This window comes from Anser brachyrhynchus (genome assembly GCF_964034855.1).
Source record: "Anser brachyrhynchus genome assembly, chromosome: 9".
NCBI lineage: Eukaryota > Metazoa > Chordata > Aves > Anseriformes > Anatidae > Anser > Anser brachyrhynchus.
Window position 1 is genome coordinate 17,509,531 of NC_137703.1, and position 17,790 is coordinate 17,527,320.

The 17,790-nt window shown below is 44.4% G+C and overlaps 2 protein-coding genes across 11 annotated transcripts in view; one reads left to right on the forward strand and one right to left on the reverse strand.

The window, feature by feature from the left end:
• The window catches only part of NGEF (neuronal guanine nucleotide exchange factor), a 51,151-nt gene that overhangs the window by 30,373 nt on the left and 2,988 nt on the right, over positions 1-17,790 (reverse strand). The window contains exons 2-4 of one of the 3 annotated variants that reach the window (XM_080605079.1): positions 12,890-12,948; positions 9,911-10,290; positions 6,374-6,494 (exon numbers count right to left, since the gene is read on the reverse strand). In XM_080605079.1, coding sequence (XP_080461205.1) covers positions 6,374-6,494; positions 9,911-10,178 — 389 coding nt within the window. In that variant the 5' untranslated portion in view covers positions 10,179-10,290; positions 12,890-12,948. Of the gene's footprint in view, positions 1-6,373; positions 6,495-7,760; positions 10,291-12,889; positions 12,949-17,790 lie in introns of all 3 variants that reach the window. The other 2 variants (XM_080605080.1, XM_080605078.1) reach the window with 2 other exon arrangements.
• The window catches only part of NEU2 (neuraminidase 2), a 38,429-nt gene that overhangs the window by 3,910 nt on the left and 16,729 nt on the right, over positions 1-17,790 (forward strand). For 3 of the 8 annotated variants that reach the window (XM_080605102.1, XM_080605104.1, XM_080605103.1), the window contains 4 exons: positions 64-216; positions 1,052-1,176; positions 15,429-15,474; positions 16,814-16,878. In XM_080605102.1, the coding sequence (XP_080461228.1) occupies positions 1,112-1,176; positions 15,429-15,474; positions 16,814-16,878 (176 nt within the window). In that variant the 5' untranslated portion in view covers positions 64-216; positions 1,052-1,111. Of the gene's footprint in view, positions 1-63; positions 217-267; positions 1,177-10,781; positions 11,038-12,287; positions 12,427-15,428; positions 15,475-16,813; positions 16,879-17,790 lie in introns of those variants that run through there. The other 5 variants (XM_080605109.1, XM_080605094.1, XM_080605105.1 and 2 more) reach the window with 5 other exon arrangements.

Here is a 17,790-nt window from a genome sequence, read left to right on the forward strand (position 1 = left end):
TTATTTTTTTTTCTTAGAACTAGCTTTGTGTGTGTGTGTGACCAGTGAATTGTCTCACTACAGGGTCAGCTCAATGCAAGTGCCAACGCAGCGGAGGTGGCAGATGTGCAGATGCACGTCAGGACGGTGGCTGTGCCACCTTGGATCGTCTTAAGCTGCTTGTGAAACTGCTGGCTTAGGCAGAAGTCCCCTCTCCACCAGATCTTAACCATCCAGGTAGGAGATAGGAGGAGGTTTTCTTGTCTTTCTCACTGTATCAACAATGAATTTGTTCTGTAACCTAAAAAGCTTTCCCCCGTATCATCAAAATCAGTAAAATCTCATGATGATTTTGGCTTTCTGACCAAAATCCTTGTATTTTGTACTAAAATTCCCTGGATAGTTGTAGGGGGAGAGAAAGAATCTGACTGTTTGAACAACATACATTAAAGCAAATAGTTAAAAATCCTACCCCAGCACCACACGAGCGGTCCTGCATGTGCTGTGCTCTTGTTGGTGACAGAAGTATTGCAAAACCATGACAAACTACAGCCCAGTTTTCTCTCAGGAATTCTTAAGTTCCCAAAACACGCAGGCACTGGGAACTATCCTCATGGCCTCTTAACGACGGTCATGCTCTGGTGACGTGGAGCATGGCCACAGTTCAGTTCCCAGTGGGTGAAGGAGAGTGGATTTGAGCTTGCATATACTCTGGAAGGGAAGAGGGGGGATTGTGGGGTTGCAGACTGTTTCCAGCTTTGCTGTAGTGCTGCTGGAAAAGATTTTAAATATTGGCTGACCTCGTCCATGGCTGCATTAAAAATGTGAAAATTGGTATGAGTTTATAATTAGTTTATTTATATAATTACCTCACTTAAGTTATGCTTGGGGGATGAATTTCCAATCTTGGCCTGTACATTCATGTTCCAGGTATTTTGAAAAATGATTAACCATTTCAATTGAATTTTCTTATGTCTATCTAAATTCAAAAGCAATCCTTAGGTATGCAAAGAGCTTGTTTTCAAATATGTTGAAATGCATATTTTTAATGTTCTCCTAATGCTGTTTTCAGAAATTAGACCTCCTCTTTCAGAAACTAAAAACAGAAGATGCAGGCCAGCAGATCTTATTCATGAAAAATTCCCCGAACCCTTCCAGTCAGTGGGAGTTTCACACCAAGAAAGGCCACAAGATGAGGTAAGAAGCCCTGTTTTAATCTGAGCTAACCAAATTTGCAGGGAAGTGTGAAGTTAGTAATACACTTGAATAATGTTATACCTAGACAAGTATATTTTCATACTTCAGGTTCATTCAGGTTCTTTCTGCTCATGTGTGTTTTTTTAGTAGTGTTTTTGACAACGGGTGTCTCAATGCAATTTTATTTCCCCTTTTTTTGACATTTTACTGGGAGATAAGTGAAACTCCTAATCCCTAATATTTTTAGATTGTAAAGGCCAAAGGCACATCTCTTCTCCTGAACCTCCTTTAAGTTTTCACCAAAATACCTTAATTAAATCTATTGGGGATGGCAGTCTTACTGATAACTAAAAATGTTCAGAACTTCCTATTACAGGATCTTTACATTTAGGTGCTTCTAACGTTTTGATGCTCATTATCGTTAGGACTACTTACTTGTTGACTGTCTGTCATAGACTGCTTATATTTTATTTTAAAAAAGGCTCAGCAATTTCTTAGGCTTAGGAAACTACTGTTGGATGCCTATTAAAAGAAAACTGGAAACCTGTTGTTTTATCCTTGGAGAAGCTTTGAAATATAGGTTGAAATTTGGGTTTGCCAGGGCTTCATCTTTGCCTGACCTGTGAAAATCCATGGAAATTGTAGGCCGTTTTGCGCTCTGTGCAATACACACAGACTGGAGACTTAGATTTTAGCATCTAAAATCCCCTGAGCTGCTGCCCATGGAGAAAACGCGTGCCCTGTCCAGGGCTGAGAAATGCATTTCTGATACTGCAGCTGTAGAAATGGCCTGGTACAGTGCTAGGCACTGTGAATAAAGGCCGTTTCTCCTGTATCCTCAGTGATCCTCACACTGGGTCCAGGCAGCACAACGAGGAAACTAGTTGATGGAAAAGCAGAGGGAGGAGGACCCAAGCATGTAGAGAGAAGAGTCTACTTCTGGACCAGAATAGTGCTATGAAGAGAGGAACTGCTCACAGCTGGGTGCTTTAGGAAATGGTGAATTGGAGAGGGCTGTAAAATGCAGCACCGAAACAAGGAGGAAGGATGAGAGACTAAGGTTGTGTGAGGAGCCAAAGGTTGAAGAGCCTGGGGAACAGCAGGACACTGAGATACAAGATGCAGGAGGGAGGAGAGGGGAATAACGCATCGGGGAAGCAGTAGACTGAGGAAATCGGGTGGAGAATTACGAGTTGAAGTTGATAGAAAAGGAGGGAAGCAATGAGACTGGTTAAGGACCAGAGGGCCAGGGTATGCCCAGATGAAGTGGATCAGACTGGGAGAGCTGGAGGACAGAGCCTTGACGTTGCTGCACAATGAGACCGTGACTGGGCTGAAACACCTGAGGAGCAGAGACTGGGTGGGATAGGTGGGCAGGCTGGGATGAGGCTCGCCACTGGCTGCAGGCTGGAAGGATGCTTCAGTAGAATTGTATATGTTGCTGCTTGCTGTTCTGTATGGTTCTGTGAAACCTGAGATTTTGACACTGATGTTTTAATATCTACAGGGACTGTTTTTCACAGAAGACTGTTCAGTTTTTAAAATTCCCTCCCCACCCCCCGATACTGTTGTTCTTAGGCTTTTTAAGATTTAGGTTGTACAGAAAGAGGGGTATGAAAAGAATTATTTATCTATCTAAGAGAGAAAAAAATGTTGTGGGGTGACAAAATATATAAAGGTTTGGGCAACACACATTTGCCCCAGCTATTCCCGACTTCACCACTTGCAAGCTGAAGCCCCATTGGCATCATAGGGACGAGGTGACCATCAGAAATTTATTTCATAAGCAGGAGGTAACTCCTCGAGTATGGTGTAAGACCTTAGGTCTCAGCCTCTCTAGAGGCTTTCTGGTTAAATCAGGCTATATAAGCAGTGCCCTCTGCTGCCCAGGACAAATAGTGCTGTGCTGTGGGAAGCTAACCCAAATTTACACAAACGTCTTTCAGTGCTACTCTATTTTACATAGACAGTGTTTCTTTCTGATATATGTGTTTGCATGAATTCAATCACGATAGACTCCCTCTCTCTGCTGAAGGTGACTGCTTGTATTCACCGTCGTAGTGCATCTATTCTATTAGCTCAGATCAAACATAATCCACTGATTTTAGATGATCCTTATTTCTCTGCATTGGAGGTTTCATAACCAGCCTAAAGAAGCAGATTGCTCTGCACTGTTAAATCAGTGACCTTGCAGTGAGCTTTGCAACATGAAATTTCACATTGAGTTTCTTCTCTAGTGTATCTACTGGCCCATAATGAATATGTATCATTTCTAGCATCTGACTCTCCATCTGACAGAGGGAAATGGTAGGTAAATAATATAATCCTGCTGCTAAAATGTCTGTGTTGTATTAGAAATGAAGCGAAGTCAGCATCCTGTTGGCTGATAATATAGGGCAGATAGCGATTGGTGGATCTCCTTTCTCGGGTTTGAAATGAATGATTGGCTGCTCTCTGTGGGAGCTGCCTTCAGCTGAGGCTGACAGTTGTGGATGGACACCCTGGGTGGATGTTTTTCTGTGATCTCAATCTGCACAATTGTTGCTGCTACAAAGCTGGAAGGACTGATCACAGTGGGAACGAACAGCTTTTGTTGAATTTAGTTCCCTCCAGGCCTTTGGCTTTGGTTATGCTGAAGAACGGAAGTTGTGCTAGAAACTCAGCACTGAAATGTGCAGAGCAAGTTAGCCGAGTAGTTGGGAGTGGCTCATCGCACTCGAGGTTTGGGTGTTTGTGCTATGTGGAAGACTGGGAGGGAGCCACAGGATCTTGTGGAGAACTCTAGAGAGCTTAGGGGGAGCTGGGGGCCGCACAGGAGAAAGGTCATGGGAAAAAAGTCATTTGAGAACAGGTAGGTGTAAAAGTGCTTTTAATAAGTGTTTTGTGGAGGGTGCATGGCAGATTTTGGAGCACCAGCAATGTTAGAGGCCAGCTTGAAAAACTGCAGGCTTTGGTTTTCAGTGTCTGAGATCAACGAACTGCTCTGCTATTCTCACAGCTTGGAATGACACCTAGACTCAAGTCACTGGTGGGTTTGAAGGAGTCTGTAGTGCTCCTCCTTATTCAGAGTGTTAAAGTCCATATCCCATCTGAGTTCAATTCCGAGAAATACTGCTTTTCCTGTGCCATTTACTATGTTCCCCAGTTGTGTTCACTTCCTGTCCTAAATTATGTAGCACGGGCGCATGTGAAGTGACGTCCCTGTCTGTGAACACATTTGTGCCAGACCTGCTGGCTGCCTTCATGCTAGGAGAAGGGATTGTGCCTGCCCAGCCCTCGCATTTATCCAGTTGCTGTAGAGACGCTGCTGAATGTGAAGAGATGCGGCAGCGATGCCCCACCTGCCCTCATCCCTGCAGTGATTCGCTGCTGAGAACCCCAGGTTCTGCTCAGAGGTACCCATACTCTCCTTTCTGCAGAACTCTCTTCTGCTTTCAGAAGAACTCTCTGCTGAGAGGTACTTTTTTGTTGTTGTTCTGGGAGAGATTAAATGCATTTCTTGAGATCAGTGGTAATATTTTGGATGTCTTACCTGCACAATGGACTGATTTCCCCTGTAGAAGGGGAAGGGCAGCGGTTATTGCAAATAATGGCAATATCCTTAGGTTCCTGCAGGCTTTTCACAATGCAAATTTCTAGTGGCTCTCTTAAAAATTACAGCAGATCTTTCAGAGAAAGGAGAAGGAGAACATGGGCTCAGTTTGAGCTGGAACTCTGGTTTCATTCTCTGTCAAATTTCTCTGCTCAGCTGCACGAGGCGATGCCACTCAGCAGCGCTTTTAGCAGACACATGACTTAGAACTTGTACTGACCTGTCAAGCTCTGCACACAGCAGCCTCTTTGATAAAGACTGACTCCCAGCGCAGGCTCATTGTTTCCAGCTCCAGGGGGAACCAGAATGTGTGTGTTTCAGAGCTGCCTAAGTCACAGTGTCAGGATGTCAGAGACTGACAGCGATGATTATGCCGCAAGGAGAGGAAGACAGATGGCTATGACATCTCAGCAGACTGTAACTGTCTAGTTTCATATGCTCAGTTTAATGCCAAAGGGCAATCAATTTCAGCCAGGGCAATTAATTTATTTAAATCCAACTTGTCAGTTTGGCTAATTTTTTCACTGGAGTCCTCTTTGTGCGTTATACCAACACAGCTGGGTTCAGCCCCTAGAACCACACGGTGCAGTATAATGCCCACACCCTTAGAGGGCAAGTGTTCAGTGCTTTCGGCTTGGTTTTCTGTTGTACAGGTAGGGACCACCTCACAGTTATACACACAAGTGATAAGGAGCTGGAGAGGGATTTGGGGAGAATACATGACTGAGGTATTAGAAAATGTAAGGCTAGGTAGCTGCTTATCTCTCTGCCTGGCTGCAGTGGGCAAGAGAGCAGGAGTGTGGGTAAAATTCTTGTCTGTGTACAGAGCAGCCATAGCACCGCGAGACATAGCACCTCTAAGACAAGGCAGATGAGATTTTCACTCTGTATGCAAATCCTGCACCTATTTGTCAGTCGTGTTTGGACCTGCCTGCCATTTGCTTTCGGCGTGGAGTCCATCAGGCTCCCCTGGCCCTGCACTATGTTGGTTATGGGATCGGGGCCTTTCGCTGAACCTCGGTCACCGAGGGGTTTAAGCCTCACTGAAGACCTCCTTTGGCCACCACTTCTTGAAAGTAAACAGCAAACACAATATCAAAATGCTTTAGAAAACATCTTTGTAGCTACTTCTGTAGATACAAAAACCTGTTTTCTGCATGGGGTTGTATAACAAGCTTCAGGAGAGCCCTCTGGGAGTGCTGTGAATGGGGTCATCCTTACATTGGGCTGTTCCGTAAGGAAATGCTTGCAGGCTCTTGTTATTTTCTCAACAAGATTCTTAAGGTAGCCTGCCCTCTTTGCTCTGGGTTATCCTACATCACATTCCCCTTTTTGAACCTTCCCCGCTGTCTACATGTTATCCCTCACTTCTCCTTCACTTTTTTCTCCAAGTGCGTGCTGCTAAGATCCTTTTTACCACAAACCCAGTACTATATGATATAGATCACCAAGACTGAAAACTGCGCTACAAGTCAGGGTGAGAAGGCATGGATTAGCAGCTACAGCTTAGTCCAGCTGTTCTTCAAAACAAAGCACTTTTGCTCTTACACCACTCTGTGTTCTTCTGCAGAAGCACAGTGAATACCCTACGTGTGTACTCCTTACCTTTGGATCAACAGTTCTTCTAAAGATGTCTTATCAGAGTCTACTGGAGATGGCGATCCCTTGTGAGACAAAACATCCATATTCAGGGGCTCTTTGACTGGCTCATTGTTCCTGAGTGACCCTGTGACATGAGAGAAAGCCAAGAGGATGTTAAAATCATTGTGTTCCTAAGGGCCATCTTCACTGGTACTGTCGGTGGAGGTTTGGTTACACCAAAGGCAACGGGAAGACCACAGACACAAAGCTACATTTTAGTTTGGATTTTCAAGCAAGATTTAAATATCATTAGCTTGCATACTGCATGATTGCACAGCCTTGCCACAGCTGCAAACACAAGCAAGAAGAGGGGAAGGTAGATGTACTCTACCAGTTCTCCTGTTTGCAAGTGGCTCTCTAACTCGGGCCCCCACAGCAGTGATTTTTGGTGCAATTTAAGGAGGAAAGGTTTAACTGTGTGTGCCAGTACATGCTAATATTTGTTTCCCGAGTCAGGGCTTCATTACTGCTCTGCTTTCAGGCACACAGTAGAAGTTCAGTTTACTGGATAAATCAAGGCTAGATTTGGGTGAGACAGGAGCTTTACTTTTAATTGCTTCTCCACTTTCCCTCAGATGAACCTCCAGTCCTTTCACAGGGAGCCAAAGTTGTGTGAAGTCCATGGCTTACTACTGCAGTACTTGGCAGGAGGGGATGCATCTCACTTTTCAAATGAAACCTCCTGTTGTTTGAGGCCTGCTGATAAATGGCCTTGTTGGTTTTTATTAGAAATATTTTGGTCTAAGTCATAATTCTGTTTGCATTTCAAACTGGTGACGGCACAGGCAGGTCAACACTAAATGAAGCTGGTTTCTGACACACCCTTTGAATCAGTGCTATGGATTTTCAGATTGAAGGGATGAAATCCAGACCTTTTAAACTTCCTAAAAAAGTGCCAAGGGCTTACGAAATGCTAGCTTGAGTTATTCTCTTTGCCTTTTGAATAGTTTAAGCATTTGAGACTCCTGTCAGAAGAGATTGCTTAAGAAAACGTAGACTCTTTTTCCAATTAAAGGAAAGCATCTATTATACTTCACAACTCCTAGGCTATAAGCCAAAGCTAGGCTGGTGCAAAGGGAGCCTTTATAAAAGCCTTTCTCTCTGCTGGATTTATATGCTTTTAAAGTATTTTTTGTGTTCTCATTTCCTGAGTCTTTATTTCTCTCCTTTGGTATCCTACCCTGTATTTTCCCCTGTACCTTTCCCTCTCTTTTTTTTCTTCTTTCCTTCCCCTCTCCTCCCCTCCACTCAATTCCTAGGCAAAAAGAGAACAGGTTAACATTTGAGATTGAGTCAAACTCTTGGATAGCTGCTGTTCAAATGGGTTTGAAGTCAAGATAAAAGAGCTCACCCATCCCTTGTTTCCATGCACGTCAGCAAATGCTGTCAGAAGAAGTTCCTGCTACAAATGAGGCTGGTGTAAAAGCCCCCGCTGTCCAGTTTCTGGGAGAGGGGATGGAGTCAGTGGAGCAGAGGGTGAAGGCTGCTTACACAATACTAGCTGAATTTAAAAGCTGGACTTGCTACAGTCATAGTGGAGAAAGGGCTATTGCTCAGAGCCCAGGTCCTGTTGTGTGGACTGGAGAAAAGAAACGTTCCCAGTGTGTCCTGCTGAACAGTTGCAGATACGGAAGAAAAAGCCCTGTTTGGAACAGATCCGTTTTCAGCAGTGGTAACACCGAGAGGGAGCGTGCAGGGGAGAAGCGCAGGTCCGCTGCTGTGGATGCTCTAGTGAGCTGCTAAGAGAGAAGCCTTTCTTCTAGCTTGTCCTTCCTCAATGACACTGGCTAGACAGAAGGGATGTCCTCCTGGCTGTTGTCCCAATGCTGCGACGCTGCAGATGCACGAAGAAGCTGCGTCCTTCTGTGCTGGTCCTGCTGCAGTGGCACCTGCTGCTGGGAGGGAAGAGGGCCTCCTCAGCAGCCGCTGGATGTCGTGATGCTCGGCAGTCAGGAGGGAGGGCAGGTCTCCTCTCTGCTCCCCTTGCAGCAGCGCTCTGGGAAAGCAGGGAGAGGACGGCTCTGCTCTGGTCCTGCTGCTGCATTGGCAGGGCGGAGGGCAGGTCTGCTCTGGCATCAGCAGCGCTCCGTTTATCCACAAACCTCATTGACAACAGTAACAGAATATTAAACAGGAGCTCTTTGCTCTGCTGCTGTCTGCTTGGAAACTTGGAGAAGGGAGGGAACTTTCCTTCTGTCCATGCCACAAGGCTGAATGAGCCTTTATACTGCTGAAATAGCATGGCTCCCTTGGCGAGGCAGGCAGGAGACACCTATTTTCTTGGGGACATTTCCCAGGCCTTTTTTATTTTGGGGTGGAGGATGTCTGTTCTTTGTTTTCTTAGAGACCTGGGTTTGCTTTCAGGAGCTGACGTGGTGTGCTTTATTACTACTGCATAACAAAGTAATAGCCTTTGGTGGCTTGCATAGCACTCAAACGTCAGGAATATTGTTAGGTCGTTTTGACTCATGCAGCTAGCCAAAGTTCAGAGTCCAGTGGGTTGTTTGTTAGATTATAATCTGAAGATAGACTAGGTATCTTCACTGCACCCCCTTTTATTTACAAGGACTGTTATAAAATTCAGTTGCTCTGAATACCTAAGAGATCAAGCAGAGTGCATTTTCTGTGTTCACAGTTCCAGGTCTTGCTCATCTAACATTTGAATTAGAACCACGCTAAGTTTTTTCTTGCAGCCTGGTTTCCAGCGCTTCTGAGCGTGTTGAGATAGCTCCTTTCCTGGCTCTCTCTGCAGCTTCTCCTGTCTTTCTCTTGTTTCTTTCACAGACAGCTGCTCAGACAGTGTGCCAGCTCAGTGAAAGTCTAGCCTTGCAGTCATGCTCTGTACTCTTCGTACTCAGAGAAAGCCTTTTAGCCAACTTCTTCAACTTATACTCAAGCCATGCCTCAATGCATGCATGTTCTGGGTAGTATTTCTGTTATTTCAGCCTCCTGGCTCAAAGGGAGCTCAAGTGTTGCTTAGAGCTGTCTTCAATGCGTGGTGGCATCAGTTTTCACAGAAGTCTTGCTCCCCTCTTCGCAATTTCTGCAGGCTTGGCCCCTTCGTGTGCTGCTTTGCCTTTGCTGGCTATTTCCTCCATATGCCGCTCAGCTTGCCATACAATTACTTGCACAGATCCCACTTTTTGAACATATCCTTTCTGTATTCTGAAGAAGTTCCTACTCTTTTGACGGCTTCTTTCCCTGTTTGAGTTATTGCTCCCTGAGAGAGCAGGGGGACGGCAGAGCAGAGTCGCAGATTTGTTTAGATTCTCCACCATGAAGCTTGTTTAACCACCCAACCGTTTTGCATTTCCAGGCTGAGCAAAGCAGGTTGGCACAGAGGGATGCCAACCTGCCAACCTGCCAGTCAGGGGTGTTCTGTAGTGTGCTGACCACTGAGTCCACTCTCTATTTTCCCTGTCCCTTTTCTAACCTCCCTGGCTCCTACGGCTCTGATCTCACTGCAGAAGGAAGCGTGATGTTGTTTGGGGTGGTACTCACCTGCAGCATGCCCCCCATGCATTGCCTCTCTCGTAGTCTTTCTCTTCGATCTGCTCGGCAGCCTCATGGACCGATAGTACCTGGAATTTCTCTGAATGGCAATGTAATGTGTGTGCGAGTTCCCCTCTCGGGTGGCCGGGTTAGCACCTTCCGACTCCTCCTCACCGTCAGAGACCGAACGCAGCTCTGTCAGCACCTGCTGGGAAGCAGCCTGCTGGTGCCCACCGGCAGAAAGCCTGCTGGAGGCTTCTCCCCCGAGACCATCCATGGCTTCCAGAGCTCGTCTCTATAGCAACCGAGAGGATGGATCAGCAGCAGAGCAGCCAAAGACAGGTAACGTCCACAGCTCCATCAGCTTTACCTCAGTTAGAGCTGGAGACCTACAAACAGAACACATCAGGAAAAGAGAGGAAAAACTTCTAGTTAGGCCAGAGTTTGCAGTGCTGCATCTATTTAGGGTAATGGGGACTTCCCAGGATTTTTTTCTGAGATCATTGTGAGGAAGGAGACCATCCCACACCTTACAAGCCTTATTCTAATGTCCTGAACTTTGCTTTTACATGTTCATCTTGTCATGACACATCGTGGCACTTCAGAAGTCAGTGGAAAAATGACTGTATTTGTTCCATTGATGACCACACCCTTTGACCTCTTGGGAACAGCAGATCACTAGTCAGTTTAGAGCGGCTTCCAGTAATGGCCATGTTCTTGGTTTTGAGGGTGAAAATGTTTTGGAATATAAAGTAAAACCTGAAAAGATAGCTGTGTTAAGCCGTGTGCTTTCTTTGTACCACTTCACTGTAACAGAAGCAGGAATGCCTTTTACAGGGCTAGGTGGCTTCCTAACACTTATTAATACTCACTCCTGCAGTACGGTGAAGTGAAGAAACATCCTTAAGCACCGTGGAGGCAGAAGAGAAAAGAGAAGGCAGCAACGGAGAGCATGCAGACTTGATTTTATTTGCCAAAGCTGCCCTCATATGCCAGCGTTCCCGCTCAGTGACACGCGGACGTCCGCGCAGGGGTCCTGCTGCGCACTGCGTTGGTGCTGCCTCTGCCAGCACTCCCAGGCATTTGTAGGAGACAGACCTCTACAGCAGCAAAACTGCAGGTGGACCTTTCCAAGAGTGGGTAAAATATGAACTGATTAATTAAGCATTCGTTGCTGGCTGCCTCTTGTTGACTTCTTACAGCTACTGAAGCCTTTCTAAGTACATACACAATTTCATGACTGCTGGGGCTAACATAAATAGTAGAAAGAGATGCTGTATAGGAAATGTGAATATAAGATTTACAGTTCACTGAGAGAAGGGCATAAACTTGTGCTATAGATCAGCAATTTTTGTTTTGATAAGTTCTATATATCACAGGTTTATAACATTACAAAATATCCAACGTACAAGGTACTCCAGAATATATCTTGTATACCATCTCAGCTTCTGTTTTGGCTCTTCTGCAATCTCCGTGAACCCATGTATGCCACACTCTTTTTTCTTTCTTGCCCCCAGGGCCACTCCAGGTGGTAAATTGGGATATAATCTGCAAATCCCCTGCTTTCCATAATTATGGAGGGCCCCGTGTTTTATCCTTACAAAGAACAGGCCACAATCTGAACTCGTGCACTGGGCCTGAGTTGTTCTGTTTCCTGGCTCCACAGATGAGAAAGTCTGCTTTTTCCTTTCACAACCTGAACCACAGCATGCACCTCTTAGCTGCTAAATTTGGATCATAATTTCAATTCAAAGCCCCAGTTTCAAAGACTTTGGAATGGTTTGGAGCTGGTGGTTGCTCTGGGACTGTTTCCAGTGTTACTGGAAGTGTATGAAGGGCCCGTTTGTTGGTTGTGGTGTTAAGTTTGGTTTGTAAATTACTCTGAGGTACAGAGATTCACTAAGTCTGTTTCTGTTGCTGTGGCTCAGTAGAACAGCGAAATAAAAACAGCTGCTGTTGGGAAGAGCTTGAAAAGAAAGAAGAGGCTATTTCTTTTCCCTTGCCCTTCTGACTGTGCTTCTTCCTGTCCCAAAACTGACGCCTCAAAGGCCTGATCCTTGAAACTGTAATGGAAACATTTCAGTTAACTGGACCACAACTAATACTGCACATGGAATCTCTCCTAACCTTAAATGGTAACAACCACTTATTTTTCATTCACTTTTCTTCCATCACCTGCCCAAGGACATGGATCTGTAACAACATCTATATCAAAGTTCCCATATGCTTCAAAGGGCGTGGAGAGAGCGCTCCTGCCAGAAAAGGACCTTTCTGTGGGACTAAATGAAACTCCCTCAGCTGGGCTGCCCAAAGACATTAGTAGCACTGTCAAACCAGCATAGTTATCTCTGTCAAAATACCTTTTTTTTTTTTTTTTGGCTATCAGAGGAATGAAGAAGGCCAGTCCTGAACAGCTGGCTTACTGTCAGGCTTCCAAACAGTCCCTCACAAACAAGACGTTTGGCCAGAAGTGAACGCAGCAGTGGAGGAGGGAAAGACTTCCTTGATTTCTAGGAGGCGCAGAGGTGAGGGGAGATTTGTTTATTGCCATGGCTGTACAGAATGTGTATATTTTTACTTTCTTTAATGAAGAATTCAAGAAGAGAATGTATTTATGAAGGCAGTCCTTCCAATTACAAAATTGATACTCTAAGAAATTATTTAGAAGCCATTTACTGATATGTCAATCAAAAAGTCCTGGCTTGTAATTGCTTTAGGAGTGAGGCATGAGTTTCAAGGATATAATCAAATGTAGTATTATATTATTCTGGTATCTGTCAAGCTATTCAGTGGCAGAGAATGAATGATTCAAGCAGGTGTGGACTACAACCATCCCTGTCTGAATGCTTGTAGTTAATTTTTGAAGAAGGTATTTGCCTCTGATAGTCACAGGTAGCTGAGTGTCAGGTCTTGCAACAGGAATAACCCATCCCGGGTACATTCACATGCTCTCGTGAGAGCACGTCTAGCTGCAGTGTCACCACCTACCTGGCTTTTCTTTGCAAGCAAACTTTCTGCCCATAGTTCAAGAAGACCAAAGTAGCAGTCTGTAGAGAAAAAGGATGCAGAGCAAAGACAGATGACAACAGTAAAAAAGCAGCAAGTAACGCACATGTAGCAACATTAGAGATATGCATTTTGACTCACACATAACTCAGCCTCCAGGAATCTGACTGTACAGAAATGTTATTTGCCAATGTTAAAAAAAAAAAAAAAAAGTAATTTACCAGTAAATAACAAAAAATTGTTGTAGTACGAGAACTTGGGGATGTTAATGTGGGCCTGGACACATGGGTGTGTGGGGGAAACAGGGACCCACTGCTGCTCCTGAGAGGGTGTGACCGAATCTACTTCAAGGCATGGTCTGGCTGGGGATGCCAGCCAGTGGCTGCTGGTCCAGGCTGTACAAAGAGAATGGGCTGACAGGAATTCAAAGGGTATTGGGTGGGTCGAAAGAGCAACTCCTTTTAATCAGTTATATCTCATGAACGATAACAATGTTTTTACTAGCAGGAGCTGCACCCTGGAAGCTGAGGTTGCAGCTCTGGAGGCCTGCATGTATTTTGAACGGGTTTAGTCTGGGCCCAGAGATTTGGTCCGAGTGTGCCCGGAGCGAGAGCGGTGGCTGATCGCCTCTCCCTGTTTGCTCAGCCCGCGACGTGCCAGGTGGGCGCAGCCGCACAAGCCGCGGCAGAGGCAGGCCGTGTGGCTGGATGCTGGCGCCAGCCGGGGTGCCACCGGCAGCAGGGGAGCTGCTGGGGCTGGCAGCCCCGCAAAGCCAGGCTGGCTGTCTGGGCTGCTGCTGAAAGAGGAGGGCAGCCAGCGGTGTCCCTGCTGCTGAGCAGAGCCACCTGCTCCACGCACCCTGACCCCTCTTCAGCAGCAGTTTTCTGATCAGCACAGCGGCTGGATCACAGACCTTTTGCTGCCCCTGGTAGTTTGCCGACCTGGGCAATCATCTGTTTTAAAAATAAGGTGAAGTCTGTTGTCTGATTGGAAAGTTGTAAGTACTGTGTGTAGTATATGCTTAGTTTATGCCTAATGATTTTGAAATGAAAAATGCTTCATTTGCTCTAACATGCTGCTGCCTAGTCTGGAAAGGTAATGAAGATTGCTTCATTAGTACTAGAGACTGAAGTCTCCAGCTACGCAATGCAGGCATGTTTTGAAACAGGAACTAGCAAGCATGAGTACAACTTGACTGTATGGTTATATATATAGGGACGTACAGTCACAGAGGATGAATTGCCTTTATCTGATTGTCTAACGTATTCCTACCTCCAGCGCAGGAATACAAGATAAGAGTATTCATGTGTCTGAGTGACCACACAAAATACGCCAGGATTGTGTCAGACCAGAAGGAAGGCAGGTGCTTTTAACCCAGAGAGCAATGAACCCCTACAATGAATTACCTAGTGGTGTGTTAGTTTTGCCATGACCTTAAATCCTGACATGAAGACTGGATGCCCTTTTAAATTATGTATAGCTCAATGAAAAGTTTTGGCCTCAATCAGAATTTATCATCTTGGCTGTAGAGTTTTTATGCTGTAGAAGATCAGAAGGCCATATCATCTTTTCTTCTTTTTTACATGTTCACATGTAAAGCCTTATTAATGACCTCATCTGGAAGGTTTTGCACATTGAATGTACAGACGCAGCTTTCATGTCCATTTGATGAACCAGACGGAGCTCTTTTAGGACAGTCTTCCCCCCCTCAGAGTGAACATTGCTTCCTTAATATTTGTTCTTTAAATACAGTCTGAGTATACATGCAGATGCTTATTTTGCTACATCATATTGGTGTCTTTCTGAAATGTTTTAATTATTTTGAAAGACTTCTGCAAACTGAAAACAACTCTCTGCCTCCCACCGCCATCAGTCCCCCATTAAATCCTTGCTCTTGTATTAGACATCGATTTTTTTCCTCTTTTCCTCTGTTTTAAGAGGAGTGGAATGTCATCTCTAGACTGTTTCACTGTGCATCATAATGAGGCTAAAACGGGGATGGGGCACAGTCCAAAATCCAGCAGCAGGCCTTACTCATCCGCTGCCATTCTCGCTCACGTGGGTGCCAATCCCTTAAGGAGTGCCACATGCGGGTGGGCCCCACCGAAGGCACTGGGGCTCCACACAGGCTCAGGCCTGCATTTGCATTGGGAGATATTTCTGTCTGAGTCAGGGGAATAGTAACACCCACAGACTCAGCCCTAGGCTCTGGCAGATTTAGCTCTCAGCAGATGTAGCTATGAATTCATTTAGCCTCATCAGTGGTTGAAGCTAATCCACAGACTTTAAACTGGTGCGAGTGAGGCACTCTCACGTGGCCTGTTGAGCCACCCCTGCTCCAAGGGAACTAACTTCCAGCAGAAGGACGCATAGGTAGCTCGGCATGGTAATACCCTAACCAGCCACAGCTAAAGCCATCAGGGCCCTGAGCTGCATGGCTATGCATATATTTATGTTTTCATAGTTACTGGTTGGGATAACCCTCCTTGGAACTGTTAACAATCCCAACTCTTTCTTTCAGATGGCTGCCAGAGATAGTTAAGCACATGTCCCTGTCCAAAGCAAAGGTACATGACATTTCACAAAAGAATTTGAACTATTTAGGTGCAAGGCCAAAGTATTATTTGATTAAAGCATGGGGGTGGAGAAACCAGGAGGAGCACAGGAACAGACTGACCAGAAAGTGAGAGACAGACCGAAGAGGATAGCAGAAGCCAGAGAAAAGTAGACAATAAGTTTGGGAATGTTAGCTGAAGGAATATTGAATTATTTGACCCTATGTGTTTCCAGAAAACAAATAGTTATTTTGTAAATAAGATTGAATTCTACCACCAGTCCTAACAGAATCAAACTACAACCACCCAAATTTTGAGGTAATCTTTCAGGTGAAAAGTGGAACAGAATGGTTTTGTTGCCATGATTTAGTGATGGTACCTTATTTATAGCAAGCAAACCAAGAGAGAATTATGCAGTTCATTACACGCTTGTGACAATAAAACCTTTATGTCTTGCACATATGTTACAGAGAACCTGTTTTAGAAACACTTCAGAGGCTAAAAATAAATACATTGGATTTGTTTAATATAGCTTCCAGAGTCATGTGCACTAGACACCATAAGACCAACCAAACGGGGCTTGGAGACAGAAACCAGTATATTTAAAACAGCTAAAAATGACTCAAATGGCCTTGCTAGATATAAAAATGTTTCCAGAATTAAGTCTGGCATTGTGGGACCTTCTATGGGTAGAAGTAAGTATACGTGTGTAAACATAGATACAAAATGAGTGTATCCTATAAATGGCTACTTACATATGACAGAAACAGATATGTCTTCACACAATTCCCTCTGCATGAAAAATTGAGTGTTTATAGCAGCTACTGTGTCTTAATTAACTGGTATATATCAATATACACTTAATGAGTAACACTAAATAGCTACATATTTTTCTGCTGCCAGCATGATTTATCTTTTCTGCTGTTTACTGATTCCTCCTTATGAGTCAAAAATCATGATTAAACTAATGTGCTTTCTTGTATGTCATTAATAACTCCGTCTCTGCTCATGGATATATTTGTTTGGTCCATGTATCTCAGAGTAGTCCAGCCCTATCCCATTGCATTCCATGCTTCAGCCCCTAGGTCTCATGTAGTAGATACAGCTATGAGCTATAAGATGTTAAACTGTTCCTTGTCTGAAGCTATTCTACATATATGTATATGTACATACATATATACATATACATCTATAAACACATACAAACACTCTCATCTGTATAGGGAGAGTTAACCTAATTTTTAAAGCATACAGAAGTGGAAATCTACAAGCCCTTCTGGTTTTCATTATAAGCGCTTAAAACTAATTAAACCAAAAGCTGACCTTATTTTTATTCTTTTCCTTAAATTAGTGCACATGCAATGGTGAAAGTACATCCCTGCTTGAAGATTTTGAGAACATCCTGAGAAGTAACAGGTATAAAACTCATTTTGCTCTTCTGACGTTATTGACATATTTCTATATACTAACAAGAACTCCTGTCTCTAAGGGAAGCCCCCTTTCCTATTTCCTGTTGATTATAATAATAATCCTGCCTTTGTTGCCTCTGATGCCACGCCATTCCCTATTTCTGCTTAGAAGATATAAGTGAAATTGTCACTAAGTAGCCGTGGTTTTCCAGGTTTATTCTTGGAAGGTAGGTGAATAATTAAAACCAAAACACTGCTTTCCCTACGAGAGGGGGAGTATATGACTACCCACACAGGACTAGGTGCAAATCACAGGACGTAGTCTCAAAACACAAGATAGCAGTGTACTGTGTAAGTACATGAGAAGACCCTCAGGAGCCTGACCAGTGCTCTTTCCTGTTTTACAGAGTTGCACATGGGAATTGTGGGTCTGTGTTTCTTTTTGTTTGTTCTCTTCTGTTTGGACCGTGTGAAACCTTCTAGTCATGGAAAGAATATAAAACATAAAGCTTAAACTTTGTCCAGAAATGTCACAGCCTCTAAAAATTAAGACGGGTTTAGGAAGTTTAGGCTATGATGAAATGGTTTAGTCAAGTATGTGGTATGGGAAATAATGTCCTGGGCATAATGCCTTGCTGAAAGCAGAGGGGTTTAGTAATACCGGGATACACGAAGAGAGGTTAGCAGATGTCTTGGTTGAAGTTTTTCAAGACAGACTGGTTAGTAAGCAGACAAGCTCAGTGTCCCTGGGGCGGAGAACACCTGTGCTGCTCTTGGGGAAAAAAATAGTGACATCCACTTCTATTTCCAGATTTGCTGGTTGTGTATGAGACACTTGTTAAGGAAGAAATGAGCATGGGTGGTTATTTGAACCGCAGGGGTCAGAACTCAAAGGAGTTTTTATACAAAAACATCCACA